This window comes from Hippopotamus amphibius, chromosome 14 (assembly GCF_030028045.1).
Source record: "Hippopotamus amphibius kiboko isolate mHipAmp2 chromosome 14, mHipAmp2.hap2, whole genome shotgun sequence".
NCBI classification, from domain to species: Eukaryota; Metazoa; Chordata; class Mammalia; order Artiodactyla; family Hippopotamidae; genus Hippopotamus; species Hippopotamus amphibius.
This window is the reverse complement of record NC_080199.1, coordinates 32,886,627-32,914,193: the sequence shown is the minus strand read 5'-3', so window position 1 is coordinate 32,914,193 and position 27,567 is coordinate 32,886,627. Positions and strand designations below refer to the sequence as shown.

Genomic DNA, 27,567 nt, shown 5'->3' with positions numbered 1-27,567 from the left:
AGCAATCTGTTTTATAAATTCTTATTCCAAATGCTTAATCTTGTATCTTCAAAAAAGCCATTCTATCATAAATATTTTATATTAAACATTATATCCATCAAATATGGATTTGAAACTAAAACCATAAATCTGTAAGTTTACCTTGTTTTAAAATCAGATAAGTACATTTGTTAGGGTAGTTTTAAAAAACTAATACTACAACAGCATTAGTAACTATCTTTATTCTCAAATTGATAAAAGCATTTAACATATACTTTACAGTATAAACAAATTAAGTGCTATGCATTTTGCTTATAAAGTGACAAAGTTTTTCAAGCATTATATAATTCAATTTGTACAAAAAGTAAATAAAGCTTTGGTTAGTAGAGCTGATTACATACTGTCAAATCCATTTTCCAAAGTTGTCAAAGAAAAAAGCTTTATCCACTAACACAGGTATTTCTTGTACAAAGTTTTTTACTGTTTAGTAAGAGGGAGGAATATTAACAATAACTGCTTTTAATTTCCATGTCTGGATCAGCCTTTTTTCTTCTCATTTATATGTGCTCAGAATCACTTTTGAAAGCATAAATTATGTAGAAAATCACCTTTTCACTTTATTCTTAGGAAGGTAATCTGTTTTAAAAATAGATTAGACCCATAACACTATTAGCTTCCATATCTACCAAGATGCTTTCTAAGTTTCAAGCACTAATACATTCCATCAGGCATAAATCACTTCTAATTTCCCTCAGGAGGGTAATATCTACCAGCACTAGTGCTCAGAATCAAAGTTTATATAATACCTAAAAAAACTATAGCCCCAAACTTAATATTTTTACAGTTTCTACAATGTATGGATTACCTTTATTCATATGAAAGTAATAAAAATGCTACCTAACTTAAATATAAAATGTCAGTTTAACCAAATTAACAATCACAAAACTGCAGACATTTTTCTATTAAAATTTTCCAGTCCACTGAGCAATATGTATTCAAAAAAATGATTATGAACTTAAATATATGCTCTTTCAAATTTACTGTTTATGCTGAACTGTACATTGGTGCTTTTATGATTTTTGAAAATTCTACTTACATAACTATATAATTCCAAAATGTAAAAATAAGCCATCACTAAAATTCACTGGAGACAAATATTCTCTCATGGAAACAATTTATAAACATTTTAAAGTTCTACCTTTAATTATTTCAATTTGGCTTTTTAAAGTAGACAAACTTCTCATTTCAATTACTGTATAATACTTCAAAACTAGTTTAAACAAAGATAAACCCAAGAAGAGCTGGTAAAGCATTCCTTACTTTACATATGATGCCCCAAGTGCCACATACAGAGTAATATATCACACAGAAGAATTTATAGAGTTTAGCAGATTATAGAGCAATCCTAAAAGTTTATACAAAGCGAAACACTGCCTCCCTTCTATTCCACTTATTTTCTTTTAATTTGATCTTGGCTCTATTTATTATCTTTCATAATAACCACTGTGTGACATTCATCAGTTTTTTAAGTGTTCCAATTAATTATATATACCTCTTTAAACAGCTTTGTAACATTTTAGAACATTCAACCAATCTTCTTCATTAGATACGATGCATCTAACTATATTTTTCTCACAAAATGCTCACTTTCCTGAGCTATATTAAACACCTTATAACAGGTGTATGTATAACTGAGGACCCTAAAATGTCAAGTTTACATTTTAAAAAAATGCATAGAGAACATAACATTTTGGAAAACCTATTAGTACTCACTTATTAGATAGTACAATATATAGGTTTTATTTCCTTCAGACTGTAAAATGTTTAATCTTTATTACTGGTTATTACTTTCAGATCTGAATCACTTTTTGTTTTAACTTTCTGAGACCTGACGGCTATCAGGCTAAAGAAATAGATGTTTTCTGACCAGAACTGGTCCATGGGTCTTCCAAAAAACAATCCTTATATACTCAATGAAGATACCAGATTTCTGTACTACAAAACAGTAGAATTACATCAGACCTACAGGAAATAAACTTGTATTATAACACAACGTGCTTAAAATTAAGGTGCTGTTCATCATGCCCTCTGTCATCTGGTTTTTACCAAGTGGGCATCATGTCTGGAAACCACACTCTACCAAGATGCTTAGACACTTCCCAGTGAATCTGCTCCAAACTATACTCTTGGTCAGGGATTAATACTTCTTCCATAATGGATAACTGAGACAGGCGGCCACCACACATCTTCACAAACTCAACAAAGGCACTACATGAGACTTCGCATTCCCCTAGTCCAATAGCCGACAAATTTTTGCAACGTTCTGCAATGCGGATTAACTCTTCATCAAGTGGCCGTAATCCATTAGCACACACTACTAGTTCGACTAGTCTAGGGCAAGTCATTCCCACACGGCCAAGCACATCTTTGCTTACTGATCTCCCAAAGTAAAGATGGGTGGCAGGTATTTCATACCGAAAGAATGGATCAAATTCCTCTTCATATAAAAAAAAATACATTACTAAATTCACTTTGGGTGAATGTCTGATGAAAGCATCCCAGCTGCTCTTCTGAATAGTATGGAAGTGTGTCTGTCCAGGATTCTCACTGACCACATCGATGCGCAAATGTTCTAATCGAACGTGTTTTTCAGAAGATAAAGCAAGCAGTAATTCATCACTTAACAAGTGATAATTCAGGGCTAGTTCACGTAAGCCATGACACTGATCAGCCACACAAAGGATACCTTGGAAGAAAAACAGACCCAATTATTTATAAAGTTTTGTACGAGTTCATTGTCTGTTCAAAAATTTAATTGAGTACATGTCCTACAATAAAATTTTACCACATCCACTTACCACAAAGCTATACAACTTAAAATTTAGTTGTACTGATTGAACCAGCAGAAAGTCATACACATTTAAAAATCTATTACCAATTCTGTCCATAAGAAAATGAGACCAATTCTAAATCTGATACCTTAAAAGAAATGAAGTTCACTAACCAACTTGGAAAAATCATAAATTGTTAACTATCATTTTAAAATATACCATGACTAAGACTTATCCCAGTAATGCACAGTATCATATTGTTTAAAAAAACTGATTACTAACAGTAAATTTTTAGGTTAAGCAAGAAAAATTACATGATCATTGTGACAGAGGCTAAGACATTTTTTGAAATTCAAAATCTAATCTTAATGAAAAAAATAAGGTAAAACCAGATAAAATCTGATTTATGTAACTAAATAAGACATTTGAAAAATTAAAAAAAAAATTTCTCATCAAATGAGCAGAGACTTTAACTGCTAATAATAATATAACAAGCTTGTCAAATTTCTAAGAAAAAAATACCAGGATATCACTAGATAAATGAACCAAAAGATAACTGCTCAATTCACATTAATGGAAATATACTTTAAGGCTTTTAAAGCTCTAACATACTCAGAAAACAATTCCTTAAATGGTTCCTTATACTTCAGGCACTATGCTTCAAAACTGCCCAAAGCCCCTAGCAGGAGCAGGTTTTACCAAAGGTCAGTGTCTGATCTCTAAAGTGGCCTAGTGTAAGAACTCTGTCCCAAAGAGACACCCTGATACTACTTGATAAAAGACCCACTCAAACCATTTCTTTTCTGTGTTTAGAAACAAGGACAGGAACAACAAAACACGTATTATCTACTATTTATTGTACAAGTATGATATGTCAGGTACTAGATATGTTATCCCACAAATACTCAAAAAATCTAGAAAAATAAGTATCTTTTCTATTTTGAAGTTGAGTCAGCTAGCTAAAGATAGCAAAGCTGGAATTCACAGACTGAGTGACTCTTTAAGTTCATGTGTTCACCTACTGCCTAAGAAGTGACAAGACAGAGCTCACCAATAAGCCAAAGCTTTATACAGCAGCGGGAGCAGAATACAGGCAACAATCAGTGAAGTGATAAACTGAATCATCAGAGTAAAAGAGTCACCATAAGAGGGGATAAAAGACACCTGTGCTTCACTATTCAGCCACTGCAAAGTTTCTGTTCTCCACAAGGTATGTACATACTGTACTTTGAAATAAACCCTGATCACCCAAAGTAACCTGAACACATCTCTGTTCTCTGCAATCTTATAAAGCCTGATATAAAAAGAAAATAAACACATGGGAAACGATAATCAAAAAAAAAAAAGATGCAAATAAAAGAAACTTTGAGATAGCATTTAATAACTGCTAAAACAGTTGTAGCAGGCGTAATTTCAAGTTGTTTTCAAGTTTCCATGCCCTAACCTCTGGAATTATGATTGTGATAAGATGATCATTCCCATGATTATGGTATGCTATAGACAGCAGGGTTAGCTTTAAAGTAAGGTTATCCAGGTGATCCTAATCTAATCACACGAGCCCTGTACCACAATTTTCTCTGACTGGTTGCAGCACAGGAAGTCAGATTCGGAGCTTCTCTAGCTAAACAGAGAAGCCCGCTGAGCCATGCCCCTAGTTCTGAGCTAAAGAACTGGGGTGCTAATAAATGGGTGATGGTTAAAGCTGCTAAATATGTAGTTGTTAGTTTTGCAGCAGTAGAAAACCAAACACAGTTACAAGTGTTTAAACACTTAACCCAAAATAGTGACAAAGATAAAACTGGTAAATTATTACAACCCAATAATACAAAGACAAATAACCTAATTAAAACATAGGCAAAGGATCTGAACAGACATCCCTCCAAAGAAGATATACAAATGGTCAACAAGCACATGAAAAGACATTTGAGTCATCAAGAAAATACAAATCAAAACCACAACAGGATACCAGTTTACATTCACTAGGATGGCTATAATCAAAAAAGACAGTAAGTGTTGATGAAGATATGAAAAAGTTGGAGCCCTCAAACACTGCTAGTGGAAATGTAAAATGCTGCAACTGCTTTGGAAAACAGTCAGTCCAGCAGTTCCTCAAATGGTTAAACAGAGTTACTATATGACCCAGCAATTCTAATCTCTTGTTATACACCCAAAAGAAATTAAATGATATGTCCACACAAAACCTGCATATACATTTTCATAGCAGCATTATTCATAATAGTCAAAAGGTGAGAACAACTCAAATATCCATCAACTGGTCAACAGAAAAGTGTGGTATTATCTGTACAACAGAATATTATTTGGCAATAAAAAGAAATGAAATACTGAAACATGCTACAACATGGATGAACCTTGAGAACATCACGCTAAGTGAAAGAAGCCAGTCACAAAGGACCACCTGATTCCATTTAAATGAAATGTCCAGAATAGGTATATCTACAGAGACAGAAAATAGATTAGTGATTGCCCAGGGCTGGGTGGAATGAGGGTTTTGGGGGGATGACAGGTAAGAGGTACATGGGACTTTTGAGGATGGTAAAAGTGTTCTAAAATTGACGGTAGTGATGGATGCACCACTCTATCAATACACTAAAAGTCAATACATTGTGAACTGTATGATACATGAATTACATCTCAATAAAGCTGCTACAAAACTGGTACAGAAATCCACTCGTGGTGGTATATAAATTCATATAACTCATTCTGGAAAAAAACACAGCAAGAAGCATTAAAAAATCTAAACCCTTTGACCTAGCTCTTCCACATCTTAATAATTTCTCTGAAGGAAGTGGAAACAAGTTAGATGTTCAACCGTAAAAGAACTATAAGGCAAATATTGGCCTATCAACAAGACAGAAAATTAAGTAGCTAAATTAGTTCAATAGTTCAGCTGATAATTAATGAGTGTCTTGTATGTTAAGAACTGGTGCTAGGATGGTAGAGCGTCAACAGGAACAAGACATCCTCATCCTAACAGAAGCCAGTAGATAAACAAGAATGCTCTGGGAGTCATAACAAGGAAATCAGGGAAGAATTTCCAGAACACAGACCTAAAGAATTAGATCAAGCTAGGGCAAAAGGCGAATAAAGAAGGAAGTGAATAGTATTTCCTGTGTGAACACTCAGACATGGATGAAAACACACACATTCTAAGAAATTAAAGGGATCTCAACACACAGTATGTAAGTAAGAGAGTATCTTAAAGGCTGAAATCCAACAGACAGGCAAGGACTAGATCACATGGGACCTTGTCAGCCTCAGTAAGGAGTTTCGATCTCACCTAAAGTATAGTGAGATGTTCTGAGGGAAACTGGAGAGAAAAAAATCAGATTTATATTTTAGAAAGATTACTCTGGCTGTACCATGGAAATCAAATTACAGAAGAGCACGGTTGCAAGTTAGGAAATCACTTAAGAAGGTACAAAGATTATAGGGTTAGATTAGAGTGGAGATGAAGAAAGGTAGTTTGTGAATTTTGGCTGCTTAACAGAACACCACAGAATGGGTGCCTTAAACAATAAACATTCATTTCTCACAGTGCTGGAAGCTGGAAGTCCAAGATCAGGTGCTAGCAAGGCTGGGTTCTAGAGAGGGCCAGAACTCCTTCCAGCTTATAGATGGCCACCTTCTTGCTGTGTCTTCACATGGCAAAGAAAGATCAGATCATCTTTCCTATCCCTTTTTAGAAGGACACTAATCCCATTTATGAGAATTTCTCCCCTATGACCTAAATACCTCCAAGCCCACTTTCAAACACCATCACACTGGGGAGTAGGGCTTCAACGTGTGAAGTGGGGCAGGGGGTGAGGGGTGGAGGAGAAAAACACAATCAGTCCATAGCACAGAGATTCAAAGCATGTATCAGTGATGGAGGCATCAGATCTCAGTAATTAAAGGGATGTAGAAAGTAAGGGTAGAAGAAATCAAGGATATCTGCCTGGTACCTGACAACCAAACAAGCAATACCATTCATTGAGATAGTAAAAAGGGAGACGCAAGAGATTTCAATAGGCAGAAAAGGAAGTTCATTAGTCTGACATACCAGTGAGACGTTCTAGAGGCTCTACGCCATTGACAGCTCAACACATAGCTCTGAAGTTCCAGAAACACTAGAAGTAGCAGGTGTTAACATTAAAAAGATACTGAAGCCATTGATGAAGATGACACAGCCCAGAGTTTACAGAAGAAAACAATAAAGGGCCCAGTACAGAACACAGTGAAACACCAAAATTTAAGGAATGAAAAGAGAAACTAGCAGAGGAAACAGAGTAGGAACAATTAAGAAAGGAAGGAGGAAAATCAAGAACCGTCACTAGTATCACATGGCGCTTAGAGATCCAGTAATAGACAATTATAAGGACTATATGAAATGGGAAAAACTGATAAAATTTAACTGAAAAATTGTTCAGTGAAGAAAAGCATAGAAAATAGCCCTTAATTTCAACTTAGAGAAACTATTTAAATATGCAAAATATGCATAGAAAAAAAATACACGTGTTAAATTTTAAATTAAATCCTCTATGTTTATACTCTGTAATTAAAAAGTGGCTCTTTCTCTTCCCTTCCCAAACAACTAGTCCAAATGCCATTAAAGCTTGGTAAGACCAAGTGAGCTTATACTATACTATGAGAATTGGTATGTGTATTTAATAGAAGTAAATGAACATGGGATGTACCAGGATAAAGAGAATAATGAGCTCAACTTCACAGAGAAACCAGAGACGCAACGGTTCTCACACAGTGTGGTAAGTGCTACAAGTTATGTCCAGAGTGCTATGGAAACAGCAGGTGGGGGCTCTAACAGCAGGTGGGGGTTCTAAACCATATAGGAGGAAGAAAAAACCAGAACATCTGCACTAAATTTTGAAGGCTGGACTGGAGTTTAGCCAGATGAAGAAATGAAAAAAAAAATTTTTTTATGGCATCCCCCGAAGTACAGTGTACTGACCACACACACGTACAAAGAACTGTTGTTAGAGAGGGCTCAAATAAAAGCTGCACACGAGTAAAAAGATTAAAGAGAGAGGTGGAGGTCAGGATACAAAGAACTTTGTACACCATGAAGCTATGACGTATGGACCATACTCTCATGGAACCTATACAGTAGATAGTAAAATGTGACCAAGGGCACATAGGAAGGAACTGCAAATGCCCAATCTTCTTAACTTCTATTTTATTTAGATATCATCCCCTTTAATGACAGTCTAGAAGCAACAGAAAAAGCTAGGAAAACACTGCAATAGACCTCACCATTCCCATTACCCGACTCTCCGTGTGGGAGACATGGGAGCACAGGAAGTAATCTCCATCCAAGAGGGAATCATCTCCTTGGGGGAAGGCCAGGCTTTAGTTACGGCAAGAAGGTGGGAGGTGTTCTTGTAAAGAGATCAAAACAGGTTTCCAAATAACACAGCCATAGGGTTGGGAGAGATGTCAACAGGGGGAGGGCGAGTCAGGAGTGAAGTGTTAGAGTAACACAAAGTGTGGGTTCATAATTGCTTTATAACACAAACCATTTGGAATTTAAATGCTCTCAAACTGAATAAGTAGCAATGCTTAAAAGTCTATACAAGCTGGGAAGAGCTTTAATGATGCTACTCCTCCATCTGATGTGCTCTCGGCTCCAAAACTCAACTTGTAAAATGTGAGGTAATAACTTCAGCACAACTCTTCTCCCTCTACATAGTGAGACAAAAAACAACTGTGAGATTGCTCTGACTCAAAACCTACTCTGTTAGCCTAATCATGATTAGAGAAAATTCTACTTTACCTAAAGGGCCATCTCAGGCCAACCTCATACTGTCCTTTCATTTTTTTAATTTATCCATTTCCTAGCACAGGCTGGACACAAATCTCCAAATAAAACGTTTAGATAATAAGTTGAAAGTAAGTGTCTAGCCTAGGAATGCTACAGAATTTATGCTATTGTATTACAATAAAATATTTTTTATGCAATGGAGAGGAAATAATCACATGAACCCAGCTTCAAGGTTAATGATCATAATTCTCTTTAATTTGATAAACACACTAATATGTTTTACTAAAACATTATCTGGCAAAAACCACAACATACCTGCTGGAGAGACATGAGGACAGCTGCTCATTTTTAGCAACTTGAGCGTATCACTGTTGTTGGCCACTAGTACTTTGAGGGATGGATCATCTACTGGGGTGTCATCTATCTTAAGCGAGGACAAGGATTTGGAGTTTACAAACACAACTGTCAGTGCAGAGATAAAGTGAGACTGAAAAACAAAAAATTAAAACACTGTTTCAATTTTTACAAATGAGAATTGAGGGGTTTTCATATAATACACATACAGCTCATCTGAACCCTAATATACTTCACAACTGTTTTGGGGTAGCAGCCCCTCACTCTGTTGTGGGAATATGGTAAAGAAGAGAGGTGACCTCCTGCCATCTTTGAGAAGGACCTTTTTACCTGGGGGGGGGGAAGATTTCAAGCCTCAGGACAGGTGTCTCTGAATCACAACAATCACTGGTAAGTGAAAACAGGAATTCTGGAACCCAGCATGAGAATACCTCTCAGACACTTCAGAGCACCTTATCTGGAAAGCCCACGCCAGTGTATTATAACACTGAACTGCATTCTTTTTTGGTGAGAGTGATGACCATTAAAATACTAATAACAACATAATCATCAAAATTAAAACAATCATCAAAAATTAAAACAACAATCAACTTAGAAGCTATGCAAGACATTTGGAATATGGAAGCTCATATAAAAGTTGATTCTAAAATAATAAAAATTATAACTAAATAATATTCTAAATTTAAAACTCCTTTAAATATTCTAAATTATCTACATTTTCAAACCTATTTTATTTTAATGTATTTTTACCACATATGTACAAATTAATCATTTCTTTATTATATATTATATATTATATATATTATTTTGTTGAACACAGAACCTGACCTAAAGAAACCATTGTAGGGAAACAGGAATTAAACACAAAGCATGGGACTCTGAATCAGAGCTAATAAGTCATAACCAATGGAGTCACTACAGCAATGAAAGGGAGGAGGGCAGGCTAGTAGCCAAGAAAGTACAATGAAACATTTATCTTCTTGGTCACATTCCCTAAATTACTTTTTTCCTACTGTGATTAAACAACTACTTAAATTTTCACTAAGTAACTGTTTAACAACTTAAATGTTAACATCCTTCTCCTAATATTTCCATATCAAATTCAACTGTATCTTATACAATCGCACTTCTACATTAGTATACACACAACTCCATCACTGCCTTCTTTTTCCCATTTCCCTCAGAGTTAGCTCTGGTCAAATACATTTCTTTCCTGTTCTCTTCAGTTCTCCCAGGATTTCCAAGATACATCAAGAGCATATTTCAATCTTCTACAAAAGCGATAACAGGAAAAGAAAGAAAAACAGCATAAGCATCCTAGACCCACTGAATAAGGAAGGAAGCAGTCCCAGATGCACCCATAGTTCCTAAAACCAAAATGACTACGTGTAAGTACAATACTAGTACTAGACATGCATAATGATCATCCTGAGTAATAAGAAAAAAAGGAAATTATGTTCAACATACCTTTTACTATGGTATCTTTTACATATACTGTATGTGTATTTGTTTTTTAACTATAGTATGTCACAAAAAAATCAATTCAAAATATTTCATTTCCCATATGAAGCCTGAACAAGGCGCTACTATACCATGTAACTCAGTGCTTCTTAGAGCGAGGGCTTTGCACCACCTTAATCAGAACCACCTGGACTGCTCTTAGGAAAAGGAAATTTGGAAGAGGAATACCCAAAATTTAGAAGTTCCTCAGATGATTTTTATGCATATTAAGTACACTGAGCTCATGTACTTAGAACCTTAAAATGTTGACATGAACAGACTCTTTCCCATATCCCTTATTTTACACGAGGGAAACAATTTATCTCAAATGTACATATTTAATGAACCTTTTTAAAAAATCAATTAAGACTTTGAAAGCAACTGGTGACACATTGTTACTGATATTCCACTGAAGCACCTGGGTTATAAGATACATTCAATTTAGTAACAAAGACATACCTTGTAGATATTGCAGGAATTGGTTCCAGACCACCACAATAAAGTGACTATTACAATAAAGCAAGTCACACAAGTTTTTTAGTTTCCCAGCTCAGATAAAAGTAATGTTTACACTATACTGTAATCTATTAAGTACGCAATAGCATTATATTTACAAACACAATGTATATACTTAATTTAAAAATATTTTATTGCTAAAATATGCTAACCATCATCTGAGCCTTCAGCAAGTTGTAATCTTTTTGCAACAGTAACATCAAAGATCACTGATCACAGATCACCATAGCAAATATAATAATAATGAAAAAGTCTGAAATATTGCAAGAATTACCAAAATGTGACAGAGACATGAAGTGAGCAAACACTGTTGGAAAAATGGTGCCAACAGACTTGCTTGACACACAGTTGCCACAAACCTTCAATCTGTAAAAACTGCATTATCTGGAAGTGCTGCAATAAAGTGAAGTGCAATAAAAGGAGGTGTATTTCCTCTTGAATCATCCTAGTAAATTAAACGATTAGGTGTTTAAAGGGTTTGTCTATATTTTAGTTTGTGATGTACTCTGCTAAAACCTTACAAATTATTGCTGGATACTAACCTCCTGAACATGAGCTAACATACACCGGCACTTTATCAGTTGCCTTTCTAAAAATGCACACTTCTTACTTTTCTATTTTAGGAGAACAGTTATTAGAGAAAGAGACTATCTCTAATTACATGCAGAATCATGTTAGAACATATATATGAATATAAAATTTATATGAATATAAATTTCACCAAAAAATTTTTCTTTAAATAAAATCTGTAAATTAATCCAAGCTATACTGATACTAACTTTGCTCAAGAATAAATCTTTACACACTTATCAGAAAATTTTCTAAGCGAGCTCTACCTGCTCTTAATACTGGCACTGTCTACTTTTCTTTGATTATAATCTCACCAATCTGCTCTGAAAGTTCAAAAAGGAGCATCTACATGTCTCTCTCTAATACACTTATTTCTCAGTTTTACTTAGTCTCTTTCAGTACTTCCTATACGATCCTCTGCAAATTCATCCACTCTCTAATATTACCCATAAAGAAGCACAAAGTGATTAAAAAAAAAAAAAAAGGAAAAGCTCTCTAAAAAATCATAATACTTAACATTCTAAATAGTAACTGATTTTCCATTATATATACCACTTTTCTTACATTCTCATTATCAGTATAAGAAATGGGTAGGATTTCACTGTATTTCTCAGTAATAGCTAATAAAACAAAACCAGCAGATACCTTTGGTAAATCCATAAAGCTTGGCCGAGCCGTTGAAATAAGTCCAAGTGTTTTTAAAGAGCAATTCACAAGCTGTGATAATATATCACAAGCTGCTTCAGCTGATTCTTTGCTGCTGTCCACCTGGGAAAAGAAAACATCCTCTACACGTGAATATGGTCACATTTCTCAGTGCATATTTTAACTTTACAAAAGAAACAGTTATTAGTTTACTGCATTATAATTTAAAGAATTAACATTTATCCTTTAAATCATCTACCCTCACGTACGTCAGCCTTTTCCAAATCTGTCTGAAAAATTACAAGCAACTGTCAAGACTTAACTTTCACTATGATAAGATATCTATTTAATGTTAAAAGGACTTGGCTTTTAAGTTGATTTATTCCAAATGGACTATATAACAATAGAAACATGAATTTATAATCTTTGGAAAAATACTTATATATTTGGTAATGGATCAGATCACATATGGAAATACAGTGCTTTTGGTACAAATGCTTCAAAACAAACTGAATGAGTATTTACTCATAAGGTTCAGGAGAATCACAACCCAGGATTCATCATTAATGTTATTAATTGAAGATGAATGTAAGTAAAATGAGGGCCTCCAACTAGTCAAGCATGAAAATCTGAACCAAATGAGAAGTGGCTACTCCCATACACTCTTCTGCATAGACATCTCCTGGGGGAAGGGAAATACGGCCAAAAAACTCCTTCAGCATATAAGAATGAGCTCCTCTATCAAAAAGGAAGTTGTCCCCTGGGCTAAAAAGCATCTTAAACAGAGTAGTTAAAAGTAATATCTAATATCATTGCTTTAATCTCCAGATTGATGTACATTACCTTAACCCAAAAATGTTCTGAAGAGCTAGCTGTGAAACTGATGTACCGATTTATATTACAGTTTCAGAGCTATTTTTAACACTACCCTTTGGCTAAGTCTGTCTACACCAGTGGTTCCTTTGAGAACTGCTGTGGTCCTGGACCAGCAGCATCAACATCACCTGGGAACTTGGTAGAAATGCACATTCTCATGCCCAATCCAGACTATCTGAATCAGAAGCGGGGAGCTGGAACCCAGCAATCTTTGTCTTAAGAAGCACCCCAGGCATTTCTGATGCACATAAAATTTGAGAACCACTGTTCTACACTAATAACTCTGACTATAAGACTCTTTGGCCTATAGTCACTGATAAATTAAACCCTAATATTATCAGGAGAGCTCAGAAGAATCCTGGGATGTGGCTCTTTCTACAATTCAGAAATTTCCTCAGAAAAATAAACAATCCCTAATAAAAATGTTTAAACTCATAGGACAAATGGTTTTGTGAAGGTTATACAAGTTGGATACAGCTGAACTGTGTCAGAGACTAACACTGACCCAGCCATTCCACTGGATGGAATTAGTCTTTAGAACTAGGACACTAAAGTATTATACGCATCTTTTTACAGGAGTTACCACAGGAACACTTTTGGAGAACCCAACGATGACTGAAACCGAGGGCAAGGCTCTTCATGTTTCCTCACAGGCAGGCAGACAGGGACAACACACCAGGAGTTCCTGGATTTTTGCTTCTTCTATCCTCCCACTGTTCCCTCACCCTGGCCCTCACTTAGGGTTGCAACATAACATCCAGGACATCCAATTAAATAAGTATTAAGTATGTCCCAAATAATGCAAGGGATACTTATACTAAAAATTATCCATTGATTATCTAAAATTCAATTTAACTAGGCATTCGCCATTTTTATTTGCTAAACCTAGCAATCCTACACTCGGTTGTCTAAGCGCTTTTGTGCATTATCCTAGAAAGACGGCCAAATACACCCAACCATTCCCGACACCAGCTCTCTTTTCCACCTGTGACACATATGGGAGAATAAACAGGAAATCTCCATCTAAAAAGGAATGACAGTCTTGGGAGCCGATAAGGCTTTAGTTTTTGGCAAGGATCTCTGGGTTAAGAACCATTGCTATATTTGGGTTTAACCTGACCTGTTTAACAACAGCTGCACATGGCAAATAAAGTATTCATGTGTTACTTTTCAACAGTAATCATCAGGTGTGTTGAGGATTTAGTGAACATACCCCCATTTCATTATTCATTCCCAAAACAAAACACCACTACAAGCCTGCGTACTCACACAAACCACTGTGATTCCTTTAACTATTCTTGACATCTCAAAAACACCACCCCGCTTCATTTATCTCATCATTGCCTAACTTCCGGCATGTCCCTGCTGGCAATAAAAAGAAGCAAACAGTTCTCCTTGGCATTCTTCCATGTACCTTTTTCTATCTCTCTAAAATATACTCATCTATACCTTTTACATAGTTTCTATATCTCTTTTTTCTTTAAAGACTCCACACAAAGCCGTCAATAAGCAAAACTATCTAAGTCCCATTAGATAGAAATAGCAACTGAGTTTTAGTGAAAATCTCCACGGTTTTTATTTTATTGTATATTTCTTTTGGCTCAACTTTGTTCACAATAATTCAATGTAACAGCTTTGGTATATGATTTATGTTTATTTAAAGGTTGTTTCTGCTCTTTTAAGAAATTATTAACATGTATAATAAAATGGAAAATTTAGCTCAATATAGTTATTTGTGACAGCCTCTAAGGTACATGATTATTCTAAATCTTTAAGCACTTTCCCTAAAAAGGCAACAGTTAAAAGACATGACAAGATATACTGGTTTAGGACACAAAAGCCACTAAATAAGCTTTATTTTTAAAAGAAGCATTTAAAGTATTACCTTGAAGCTGACATACTGTAGATGGTTTGAATGTCTTTTAATGATCTGTTTGATCAGCTCTGGATGTGTAGCTTTCAAATATGATGTAGCTGGCTGATTCAGTTCAAATTCAAAACATCTCCACAAGTCAGGCATGTGAAATACCTGGTTCCAGTTGCGGCAAACTTGTGAAGCATGAGCCCGGTCAAGAAGAGGCAAATACTTAAATACTTGGAGAATAATGTCCTGAAGGAGATTACCCCAATCACAAGTCTGAGAATGCTCACTTGTAGTCCTCAGTTTCTTGGATTTCTCTGCAGTAACTTCTTCTGAATTATGGTCACTCTCTCTTTCTCCTCCTCGTTTCATCCTATTCAGAAAAAATGCATCATTTTTTTTCATACTTAACTTTTCAATAGAAATAAATGCAAAATCCATTCTTCTGTCATGAGATGTATATATACATGTGCTTATAAACACAAACACAAACACGCAGGAAGAACTGGACCAGTAATTCAAAGAGAAGAATGCCAAACAAAATATAATGAAAAATGCCAGAAGAGACCAACTGCTGTTTTACAATCTTACACCTTTGGTGGGTGCTTTTAAACATTTTTATCTGTACTGTACTAACTTGGGGGAGAAGTTTATCATAATTTTGAAACTAAACCAAGAATTTATATTTCAAAAGTTGTGGTCAACTAAAAAGAATATAAAAGAGAACCTACAGTGACACTTCCTCAAGATTTCTTAAAAGTCATCCAAGGCTACCTACTATATTTGAGTTCCTGAATTCACGGCAGACAGAGTCCCAGGAACCTTCAGAGAGGGTGTAAATTAAGTAGTCAACAGATCTTTCCATATTGAGTAACCCGTGATATGTGTTACTGCCAGACCCAATCTCTGCTTAAAATGAGCAAACTAATCCCTACTGTACATAGTGTGGTCTGGAAAATGGCTTCTTCTTCCAACACATCACTTGCTGTTACAATATTTTATCCAAGTTGTATTTCTGAATGAGAGGTAAATGTTTATCCTATATATTTGGACTACCTTCATTCCATTTGATTTTTTGAAAATAGTTTTTTTCCTTGTTGTTGTAAAATAGTATAATGGGTTCTGGAATAAAGCTCCCTGGGTTTAATTCCTGGCTCCACCTTCTCACTGGTTACGCAGCCTTGAACAAATTACACGACTTTCCTGTGTTTCAGTTTGTAAAATGGGGATAACAGAAACACACAGGGTTCTTGTGAGGAATTAAACAGAATTAGGGCTTTTGAAAGGAGATATTGATGACTGCTGAACTCAGGTATAGGAAAGTAATCTAGTATTAAAGACACCGAAGTGCAACACACAGTAGAAATAGAGGTTACCAATCAGAAGGCAAAGAAAGATCCTAGATTTGTTTTAAAATGAAGTGTGTATGAGAGAGAGTGTGTAAGAACACAAGCTTATGTATGAGAAACACACACTGGAAGTAGATTACCACATTAATATAGTAACTATAATAGTGGGATTATATATTATATTAATAACAGTGGGATAATAATAGTGGTGGGATTACAGGTGATTTTTTTTTTTTGTCAATATGCTTACCTATATTTTACATATTTCTTTTAATGTCAATGAATTACACTGTAATCAGATAAAAGGTCTCCTTTTGATTTATTTGGAAAAATAAGTATTGCAGGCTCTAACTAAATGGGGGTAACTGCAGACTGCTCACTGGTACCCCTATTTAGCTTAGAGCCTGCAATACTTTTGTCTCTAGAGAGCAGTTACGGCAGGGTATGGTTTGGATTTAGAGTCACAGCTTTTCCACAAAGGATGGCTTGTAGCTCCAACTCCCTTCTTCTGGCACATCAGCACATTTGAATTCTGATTCCTGTGTGGGGCAAATGTACACATGCATGGCTCTTAACCAAATATGCCGCTGCAGACTCTCTATCCAGTAGCTAGCTAAAATTTAATGGAGGATTAGGGGCTGGAAGAAAACAGCAGGGGAGCCTGGTTTTCAGGCCATTAAAGTCAGCCCAGGAGGTCTTAGTACATGTGCAATAAACTGCCTATTCCTCATTACTCCTACTTCCAACTATAAGTTAAGTGAAGTAAATAATGTATATACTATTGCGCGGGTCGAGAGGAAGGGAGAAAACCTGAATAACAAAGGTGATAGCAAGAGGGTTGTTTTATGGAAGACTAAAACTTACAAGTGAACCTAAGAATAAATTTTTTAAATGTGTTTAGAGAAAAGGTAGTATAATCTACAATGTCATCTTCAATATTAAAATAAAAGTCTCTCCTAGGAATAATGTCTCACTAGAGGTTGAGATAACACTGTTATGACCCATTTTTCTGCTTTAACTTCTCCTGAAGGTTTACTTTAATTTTAGCATATAAAATTTGGGTCAAAGAACAAAGAGTTTGCTACCCAGGGCTTATAATTTCTGACTACTTAAAATTACTCAGAACTTTGAGATACAGAAATTCAAAAAAGAATAAAGTTGCCTTTATAATTTCCACTCCTTATTATACAATGATGATCTATTTCTGGAGAAAAGTCTTCTCAAACCAGAACTGTTCAACTTAAAGACAGAATGATTCACTTTACTTTAAAGTATATGGACACACAAACAAAAATAAAATGACAACCTTATTTACACAATTATCTCTGCTGATCCTAAAAACAAATACCTTCTTTTGTCTGTTGCAGCCTTGTTTTAAATAAAGTATATTTCAATACCTTTCCAAATTGAGGGGAGAAAAAAGTTGACATATTAAAAAGAAGTATGCAACACTGAGGAACAGCATCTCTTGGTCTAGATATATAAGACTATATGATCACCAAAGTATATTTTAAGCACTTACTAGTCTATGACTAGCTGAACTAAAGTCTGTAAATTGTCATAAATGACTGCAATGTCAGAATTACAGTATATTAAGCAATAGAAACAAAAACGTAAGACCAAATACAAATGCCAATACAAATGTCTCTAGTATCCTCAAAATATGAGATCATAGTGGGCACCTAAGAAAAAATTTTAATGTCAATTTTTCCCCACAATGATCTCATTTATTAATGTAAAACTTTACACTGCTTTCAAAAATATTTTATTAAACCTATTTACACATGAAGCTCTGCTATATAGAAAGTTAAACAATTTAGAGCATCCACCGGTCTGCAAAGAATTTACTTCAACGGAGTATTTATCTCTCACTTGTAGTCCAAGTGAAAACCCCTCTCACACTTGAACAGGAGTGCAGAGGAGAAGCTGGCTGATCAAAGTCTCTTAGATTTTGTAGCACACCCAAACTAGGCCTCTTCATGACTCCGGCAGTTCACTTCAAACTGCAACTTTTCCAGGCCCCAAATAATTGATGCAACTTAGGCCACTAAAAGCATTTGGTGAGGAACTGATACTACTGCAAAGCATCAAAAAGCAGACTAATGAGGAGAGACTCCAGCCTGGCTGAGCAGCACAGGGAGTTATGGAATTAACTCTTCACATTTCCATACACTCTGAAAAGAGCAGTCAACTTATTCAGTACAAGAAGAGCGGAAGAGCACACTTAGCTGTGTGCCCCTCACTGTATTTTTAGTACATTGCCCTGGAAGTAATTTTAAAAGCCCATTTGTATTTAGCTCGAAAAAGCCTGTTTTGGCATCGCATTTCCTTTCCATTTATGTTCTGCTTTGACTAATATCACAATTAATATGCATTCTCTGGCTGGAATACAAGACTAAAACAGTGCAGAGAGATTAACTCTCTGAAGTAGATGGTATCAAGAGAGTGTGGTGGTGAAAATTTGTTCAGCGATCATTTGTAGATCCTGGGAGCTGATGGCATTTTTACAACGATTTCAGGAGTGGAAGCAAAAAGACTAATTAAAAGATCCGGGCCATTCGATTGGACATGATCAGCAACAAAATAGCTCATCTCTTCGCTTGGTGATGCGGGCTGTCTCCTGATGCCTGTCCGCAACCCGACCTGAAAGGGGTGCCCTCGCTCAAAGCAGGCGCGCAGCCGCTCATCACAAGGTGACCAAGTTTTCCACTTGGCTGCGCGCGGGGCGGCCGGGGCGTCCCCTCCTCCCGCGTCCCCTCCACGGATTGGCTTTCCCTGACACTTCTGCGGCGCCCTATCCCGGGCAGTCTGTTTTGACATCTCAAGGCCCCTCATTTCTCAAGCTACAAGCACGGCCGCAGCCGACACCGGGAAGAGCCCGGCAGAGCGCGAGCTCCACGGTGTCGGCCACCAGCCTCCGCCAAGGGGGACCAAGCCGGGCGACGGGAGCAACGGCGTCGCGAGGAGGCTGCAGGCGGCCGCCGCGCACGCACCACGCCCTGCTGACGGGTTTTGAAGCGGCTCAGCGGGGCGACGCCCCCAGGCGGGCTCCGCGGTCCCGGCGCCGCGCCCCGAGCCCCGCCCCGCGCTCCCGAGGGGCGGCCCGCGCGCACCCGGGGCCCCGCGCCCCCCGCCCCGCCCCACCAACCGCCCACGTCGGCCACCCTCCCCACACCTGCCGACGTCCGGGGCTCCGGCCCGCCGCCGTTACCTGCTGCCGGGGGCGGCTTCCCCCACACTCCAGCCCGGGCTCCCGGGGCGGCTGGTCCCGCCGCTCTCACATGAGGCCCCGCGAGCCCCGCGCCTCGCGCTCCCGCGGCCCCCCGCGCTCCGCCCGCATCCGAGGCGCTGGTCCCGGGGCGGGCGCCCACGCGGCTCCACCTCTGCGGCTCCGGCTGCCCGGGGAGAAGCCGCTCTTCTCAGTCCCCCGCAGTCCGCGTCCTTCTCTCGGGTCCCCTCCTCGCCGCACGAGAGACGCCTTCAGCGAGCCGCAGCCGCCGCGTAGGTCCCCGGCGCCGCGGCCCAGATGCCGAGTCCAAAATGGCGCCCGGGCTCGCGGCCGCGCGCTTTCCCGGGCGCGTGTCCGCCGCGGCGCGTCCGCGGAGGGCGAGGCTGGGGGCGAGAGGAAGCCGCGCCCACGCGGGAGCGCGCGCCGCCCCCGCGCGGCGGGGGGCCTTGGTCCTCCTGCTTCCGGGAGGGGCGTCGGCAGCTTTCCTCCCCGAGACGTGACTGCCCAAGGTGGGCGGGCTGGAGCCAGCTAGATGCCTAGGAGACTCTGCAGTGGAAGGTGGAAAGTTTAGGGAGGTGGAGCCGCGAGAAGAAAGAAGGGAGAGTCTCCGGAGCCGGCCGGAGCCCAGGAGCTGGTTCGGGCCGCAGGGTAGACAGCAGCGGACACACCTCCGCGCGCGAGGCCGGGCCTCCGATGGCCACACCTGCGCCGCGTAACCAGCGGGGGGAGAATACAGCTTGTAATAATATACACCATAAAGACCCATGACAGGTATACCATAGTGATATGCATCATGTATATGTAAGGTGGTTTTTAAAACTGCGGGGAATTAAAGCAGAAATGGTGACAGTGTTAACGCTGGGATTACAGATAATTTTTTTAATTGCCTTTATAAGGTAGATAGATTCCTGAAACTTTTAAGTAGCTTTCTGAAACACAGTGAAGAAAGTGTAAGGGAGTAGATGGCTAATGAAAAGTCTAGTGAAGCCTTTTGTAAGTAGGGGCATCTTTGTAACTGTGACAAGCTAACCAGGCTTGTTTTAAAAGTTTGGGTTTGGGGAATACTGGGTTTTCGTAAAGTTAAAACTGTCCGTAGGTGCAAAATCATAACATGCACCCTCCCTCCCTCAAAAATAAAGAAAAAGAGAGTAATTTTTCATTCAAACCAAGATGTCTTTTCAAGAATCTGACCCATGTGTAAGAGACTGGAAGACAGTGAAAACCCAGGCAGTCCTCCACAAAACTGAGCTAGGAAGGCATGTGTAAAATGACAGTAAGATTCAATATGGGAAAACGCTACTGTTTTTGTTAGGGCCTGGCTATCTGATCATCAAGTCAAAGGGAACAAGGTCTCTAGCAATATGATAATGTGGCTGTACCTGCACTGCAACACTTTTTAGGTTCCTCCGTGACTGCCTGATGAAGGACAACAGGAAGAGAGACAATAATAATTATTAGAGGGAGGAAAGTCACATACAGGTCCATTTATTTAAAGCTCGGTTAACAGAATAAATGATCAGCAAAACACATTAAACCAAATCAGCAAACGTAACCGGTATATATTTTATCACACTAAAACTTTCACACTCCAACTGTAGTCCCGTTTTAATTCCTCATTACAGTCTATCCTGTCCCTAAAGAAGACAAGCATAGGATCTTGGCACACTTTACCTATCTAATGCTTCCTTTTCTTTCCTGTTATTTTTAAAAATTTATTTTACGTTTTTGAAGAAAGCAACTTGTACTTCTTTTTAAATCAGTCAATACTTAATTAAATTTATGAGTCCTATTAGCCAAGATCAGTGGCACTGTGGCGGGAAGGGAGAGGGCGGCTGTGGAGTAGTCCGGTCCAACAGGGAAGAATATTTTGTTACCAACCGCGTTTAGAGTTGCTAGTGCAGAGATTAAGAAAAATTTTCTTGTATGATAATGAAAATACTGATATATATATCAGTATTTGTGAAAAAATCTATGCCAACATAGAGTGAAATTCATAATTTTAAATATAGGTAGCCATAAACAAGTACAATTCAACAAAAGCCAAATATTTAATTCAATAATTCAAAAGAAAAAGCAACAGAAAAAATCCAAAACATCAAGGATAGTATAACGTTGTTTACAAGATGGCTACCACCTATTCTTCCCTTTCTGGTAGTCAAATGCTGCTTCTCATATTAAGAGATGAAGTCCAGGGAATTCCCTGGCTGTGCAGTGGTTAGGGCTCTGCACTTACACTGCCGAGGGCTCAGGTTTGATCCCTGGTGGGGAAACTGAAATTTCGCAAGCCGCACAGCGCAGCCAAAAAAAAAAAAGAGAGAGCGAGAGATAAAGTCCAGTTCCCTTGCCCTTGAACCTAGGCTTGCCCTGGTGATTTGTTTCACCAGTAGCATGAGGCAGAAGTGACGTTTTAAAGCTTCTGAGGCTAGGTCTTTGGAAACCTTACAGCTTTTATTTGGGTCTCTTGGAATACTTATTCTTCAGACAGTGTGCCAGGAGAACCAGTCACCATGTTGGAGGAAAACAAAGCTTCATGGTGCAACACTCAGTGAACTCCAAGATACAATAATAAACACCCGTTTCAATGCAGTAAGCGTTGAGTGGCTTGTCGCACTGTCGTAGGTAACTGGAAGAGAATTAATAAAGACAAGGACAAGAATCAACAAAATAGGAAAAAAATAAAGATTATCAAAACCAAAAGCTGATTCAAATAAAAGTGAATAAGGTAGATACAACTCTAGTCAGATTGATTAAGAAAAAAAGTTGCACATTAACAAAGTACAGAATTTTTTTAAAGGGGGAACAAATATAGCCACCATAGTTACTTAAAACAATAAAAATATGTTGTAAATAATTATTAGCTAATAAAGTTGAAAGCCTAGATAAAATGAAGTCCTGGAAAAATATAAAATGCCAAAATTGGCAGGAAGAAGTAGAGAATTTGAATAGATCAATAAACTGATGCAATTAGTAAAGCCCTTTCCTCCCATATAACCCTAGACCCACAGGGAATTATAAGAGCCCTACCAGACTTCCATGTAAGTGTTAATCCTTTCTTCCACAAGTTGAGAAAAAGGATGAAGAAGAAAAGCTGCCCTGAGATTTCCCTGGTGGTGCAAAAGTGGTTAAGAATCCGCCTGCCAATTCAGGGGACACCCGTTCAAGCCCTGGTTGGGGAAGATCCCACATGCTGAGGAGCAACTAAGCCCATGTGCCACAAGTACTGAGCCTGTGCTCTAGAGCCCGAGAGCCACAACTATTGAGCCCATGTGCCACAACTGCTGGAGCCCAAGCACCTAGAGCCCGTGCTCTGCAACAAGAAAAGCCACTGCAATGAGAAGCCTGCTCACTGCAACAAAGAGTAGCCCTCACTTGCCACAACTAGGGAAAGCCCGTGTGCAGCAACGAAGACCCAATGCAGCGAATAAATAAATAAATAGAAAGAAAGAAAAGCTGCCCAGGTCATTTTATGAAGCTAGTATAAACATGACTTCCAAACCAAATATAGAAAAGAAAGGAAAACCGAAGCCCCACTTCTCCTCTGAAAATAGGTGCAGAAATTCAAAAAAAAAATTAATCAAATTCAACAATGAACTACTAAAATCAAAAAATAAGTGAAACCAGGACAAAACAGTGACAGTAACACTCCAGAGCTCCCTTGACCTGTTTTTCCTTTTTCACAGCACGTATCACCTCCTAGCATATTATATATCGTATGTCTGTTATGTAATGTCCCAACTCAGATATAATATGCATCGTGAAAACATGAGTCTTAGTTTGGTTTGTTTGCCAGTCCTAGGCTCCTGGAACAGTTCCTGGCTTGGTAAGTGTTTCTTTGAAGAATGAAAGAACGTGACAGGACAGGGCTTCTGTTTGTATTACATGGTATAGTGTCCTGGATTTGAGCCATGTTGCAACTAAAATAAATCCATTGTGGGGAGTAGATGGGCAGACATGTTGCAGGAGAGGGAGAATCCTAAGAGGTAAATGGGGAAAAGCCAGTTTGATTATGGACCAGAGGCTCCAGATCATACAAGGAACCCTGTGCTTTTGTGATTCTCTAGTATCACAAGTCCCACGAGGAACCGGGTGCCTCCTCACAGAAAACAGGAAATCTGTTAATAGAACAAGAGAAAGAAAATGTAACTATCATGGTCTTCCTTTTCCTCCTCCTCCTTCTCATTTTCCTCCACTGTCTGCAGGTGCTTGGTGGTTGCAAAGGAGGAAAGGGGACAAGTCTATGTCCTTCTGTAGCTGTCTAAAGGGATAATATGCACCAATGAAATTAGAAAACACTTGCACAATGATGTATTAATAAGTTCCTAATAATGTAGAACACGAGAGTGCTGAGGGCATGAGATGCAGAGTAGAATAGGGATAGATGGGCAAAGCTCATGCGTTGATCAAGGTTGGTTTTGAATCAAATCTTGAAGAAAATAATGGAATTAGGCAGAAGAGAGGCAGGCCATCTATCCAAGTGGCAAGGGAAGCACAAGGGCAGGATTTGGTAAGATGATAGAATCAAAATTAGAAGGTCATTTCAACTACTTATTGGAGGGTTGTGTTCAAATACTGCCCAGGACTGAAATCTGTAGTGCACATTTCTTATTCAGTTGTCGCCTAGCAGCCCTTTTGGGGAGAAGCCCCGCCCTATCTGCTTGGTTTTAGTAGTGGTTTCCTGTAGCACAAGAAGCTAGGCCCTGTCCACAGTTGATTGGTCCAGAAATGGACACATCATTCAAGCTAAGACAATCCTCCCCCCTGGGAATTTGGAATTAATGCAGAAGGAAAGAAAGTAGTCCCTTCCTTGGGCATTTGGACTTGTAACATATAGACCCAAAGGCTAGAGGTGGTCACTTTCTACCACATGGTCTGGAAAGCAGAGAAAGGTGCTCTGCAGTGAGAAGGAAGAAGAACAAGGTAGTTGCAGAGAGAGGACCTAGAGGAGAGATGAAAACCACAGCCCTCTGCCCTGCCCTATTCTATTCTGAAGACCTGGCAGTATCCCAGCAATTGCATTTTTTCTTGCTTGAAGTTGCTTTGAATTTGCTTTCTTTTGCTTGCAACTCCTTACCAGTACAAACTTGACCTGGAAAGGCTCCTTCTTGGGTCTTTTTTTTTTTTGATACATTTATTTATTTATTTTTTATTGGCTGCATTGGGTCTTCATTGCTGCACGTGGGCGTTCTGTAGTTATGGAGAGCAGGGGCTACTCTTCATTGCAGTGCACAGGCTTCTCATTGCGGTGGCTTCTCTTGTGGAGCATCGGCTCTAGGCATGCAGGCTTCAGTAGTTGTGGAGCATGGGTTCAGTAGTTGTGGCTCACGGGCTCTAGAGTGCAGGCTCAGTAGTTGTGGCACACGGGCTTAGTTGCTCTGTGGCATGTGGGATTTTCCCGGACTAGGGCTCGAACCCATGTCCCCTGCATTGGTAGGCGGATTCTTAACCAGTGTGCTACCAGGGAAGCCCTCTCCTTGGGTCTTTAATGATGTTTCCTTTTAACTGATGGGCGATCATGGAATTTGTTCCCACTGTGTCCTGTGTCTGGGAGTGGGGTGGGGATAGGGGTGGCATTTCTCCACAGCTGCCATTAACCAAGCCTGATTCTGCCTAATAATACAGGGGGGATGGTGGCTGGGGGTGGGCTTCTCTTGGATGGAGTTCCAGGAAAATGAGTGGGCATGATGACTGCCTCTTTTTGCAGGATTTCCTGCTTTCCAAGTTGGCAGGTCAGCCACAGATCTTGTATAAGAAAGATGCATGAAGTTCTTTTCTGAGTTCAGGTAGATCTCTGAGGAGCAATTGACTTGGGAAGGGACAGACCTTTAATTTTAACTTAGTCATTCCTTTGAATCACACAAAGGAAAGGCCTTATATATGTACAGTTTTATAAGGAGGATGCTCACAGTTTCTTTCCCATTCTTTGACCTCTTTTTCTCTTTTCCCAATTCATCTCCTTTCTCTGAAGCCCTTTCCTTTCAGGTCCTCCAGTTTGGCATTTCCCTACAGGAGGAGGAACTCCCATCTCCTCAGGTCTTTCTTGGGTCCTGCAAACTTGAAAGCCATGTCTCCCCTGCTCAATCAAAGCTGCTCCAGAATGGGGTGGAGAAGGTGTGGACCTGGGTCGGGGCTTAGGTTTTGATCCTGGTTCTGCCTTTACTGCATATACAAGCATGGACATATTACTAAATTTCTTTGTGTTTCAGTTTCCTCATCTGTAAAATGGAGTTTATGTCTACCACACAGAGTTGCCATTAGAATTCAGTGAGTTAACGTATGTAGTCAATGACCAGTAACTGTTAGCTACTTTGCTCTTATTATCACCATTGGCTCCAACTCCGCAAGTGAGGGCACTCATCCCTGCATGGTGTCTTACCTCCGCAACCCCACTTCTCTCCTCTGAGTTGCTCCAGCATACAGCTCCCTCTCAGGCAAATTAGCCCAACGAAACAATTTCATTTTAGGCTGTCTCTTTGTATTTTAACTCTTATCTAGGGTTAGATTGTAGACTCCTCAAAGGAAAGAAGTCTGTTTTAAAAACCTGTGACAAGAACCTTTATCAACTCTTCCTGAGACCACAGTCATAGCTTCCCAACTGGTCTTCTGCAGGGACAGTGCCTTTCAAACCACCTAACCTGCTTCTTGCATTTTCTTCCTAAAGCACTTGTCCCTTTCTCAAAAAAACCCCAAAGATGGGTGATAAAATCCAGATAGTTGAGAATGAGATTCTAGGCCAGTATGGTTCATTTAGAAATATATGCAAGCCATGTATATAACTTAAAAATTTCTAGAATCCACATTTTACAAAAGCAAAAAAGGAGTAGGTGAAATTAATTTTAATATTAAATATTTTATTTAACTAGTATATCCAAAATATCATCAGTTCAATATGGTACTTCGCAATTTAAAAAATTATTGAGATATTTGAAATTCTTTGTCCTTCGATACCAAGTAAAAACATTGGGCTCGTTATTTACCCTCTGTGAGACTGGAATCGCCCCATCTGCAAAAGGAAAATGAGAGTTAATAGGTGTGTGGAAGATTAAAATGTCATCATGCATGTGAAACCCATTGTATTTGTTTCCTGTTATCACAGACTTAGTGGCTTGAAATAACACAACTTTATTATCGCACAGTTCCGGGGGGCAGAAGTCCAAATGGGCTAAAATCAAGGTGATGGCAGAGCCGCTTTCCTTCTGGAGACTCTGTGTGAAAATGTGTTTCCTCACCTTTTCTAGCTTCTAGAGGCTGCCTGCATTCCTTGGTTCCTGGCCCGTTCCTTCATCTTCAAAGCTAACAGTGTAGGGTCTTCATGTCTCTTGTGCTGAGCTCTGCTTGTGTCATCACATCTCCTTCTGTGACTTTGACCTTGCCTCCTCTTTCCTATATTAGGACTCTTGTGATCCCATCGAGCCCCGCCCCCGCCCAGGTTAATCCATGAGAATCTCCCCATCTCACAGCTGCAGAGTTCCTTTTGCCGTGTAAGGTGACACATTCATACCCACTGGGGACTAAGATGTGGCCTTATTTGGGGGGCCGTTATTCTGCCTACTACACCCAGGCATTACACAGTGGCTGGCTGCTGTAAGCCCTCAACAAATGCTCTCTTTTATTATTAGAAAAGTTTGGTCATAGTTCTTAATAACACTGGTTCTGTAGTTGTGTTCTGTGGGCATCTCAGCCCTAGCCCGTGGCACAGTGCTGCACGTATTTACTCACTAACGCATGCAGTTCACTTATCAGGCACCTTCTGTGTGTAAGTCATAGTTACTAAGCCAGTGGGAACACAGTTCCCATCCTCGTGAGCATGTAGTGCCAAGTGTGGATATAGAACAGGTGTTCAACTATTTATTAAATGAATTAATGAAGCAAAACAACCTACTTCCACTTTGGAGGAACACATCAAAGCCTTAGTTTTCACCACACTTTCTGCCTGGAATGCCTTTTTACTTGTGCTTGTCAAACTTATCCATCCTTCAAGACTGGGCTTAAATACCTGCTTTGTTCTTTTTTGAGGAAATGGACATTGTCAATTGTAAATGAATATGTTTCTTTTCCGGCTTTGTTAGCTGACAAACATATTG

The 27,567-nt window shown here is 39.0% G+C and overlaps 1 protein-coding gene across 3 annotated transcripts; it reads right to left on the bottom strand.

Annotated features, from left to right (window-relative positions):
- Positions 1–206: 206 nt before the first annotated feature.
- Positions 207–19,739, bottom strand: FBXL3 (F-box and leucine rich repeat protein 3). Of its 3 annotated transcripts, none has more exons than XM_057707353.1 (5): positions 19,469–19,739; positions 14,933–15,281; positions 12,172–12,294; positions 8,902–9,073; positions 207–2,725 (listed from the first exon to the last, which is right to left on the bottom strand). In XM_057707353.1, exons 2-5 carry the CDS (start codon positions 15,278–15,280, stop codon positions 2,082–2,084), a joined length of 1,287 nt encoding a protein of 428 aa, XP_057563336.1. In that variant the 5' UTR covers position 15,281; positions 19,469–19,739; the 3' UTR covers positions 207–2,081. The 3 variants fall into 3 exon arrangements, with proteins under 3 accessions (XP_057563336.1, XP_057563335.1, XP_057563334.1); XM_057707352.1 differs by lacking the exon at positions 19,469–19,739 and adding an exon at positions 17,606–19,037; XM_057707351.1 differs by lacking the exon at positions 19,469–19,739 and having other exon boundaries at positions 14,933–19,037.
- Positions 19,740–27,567: the final 7,828 nt, after the last annotated feature.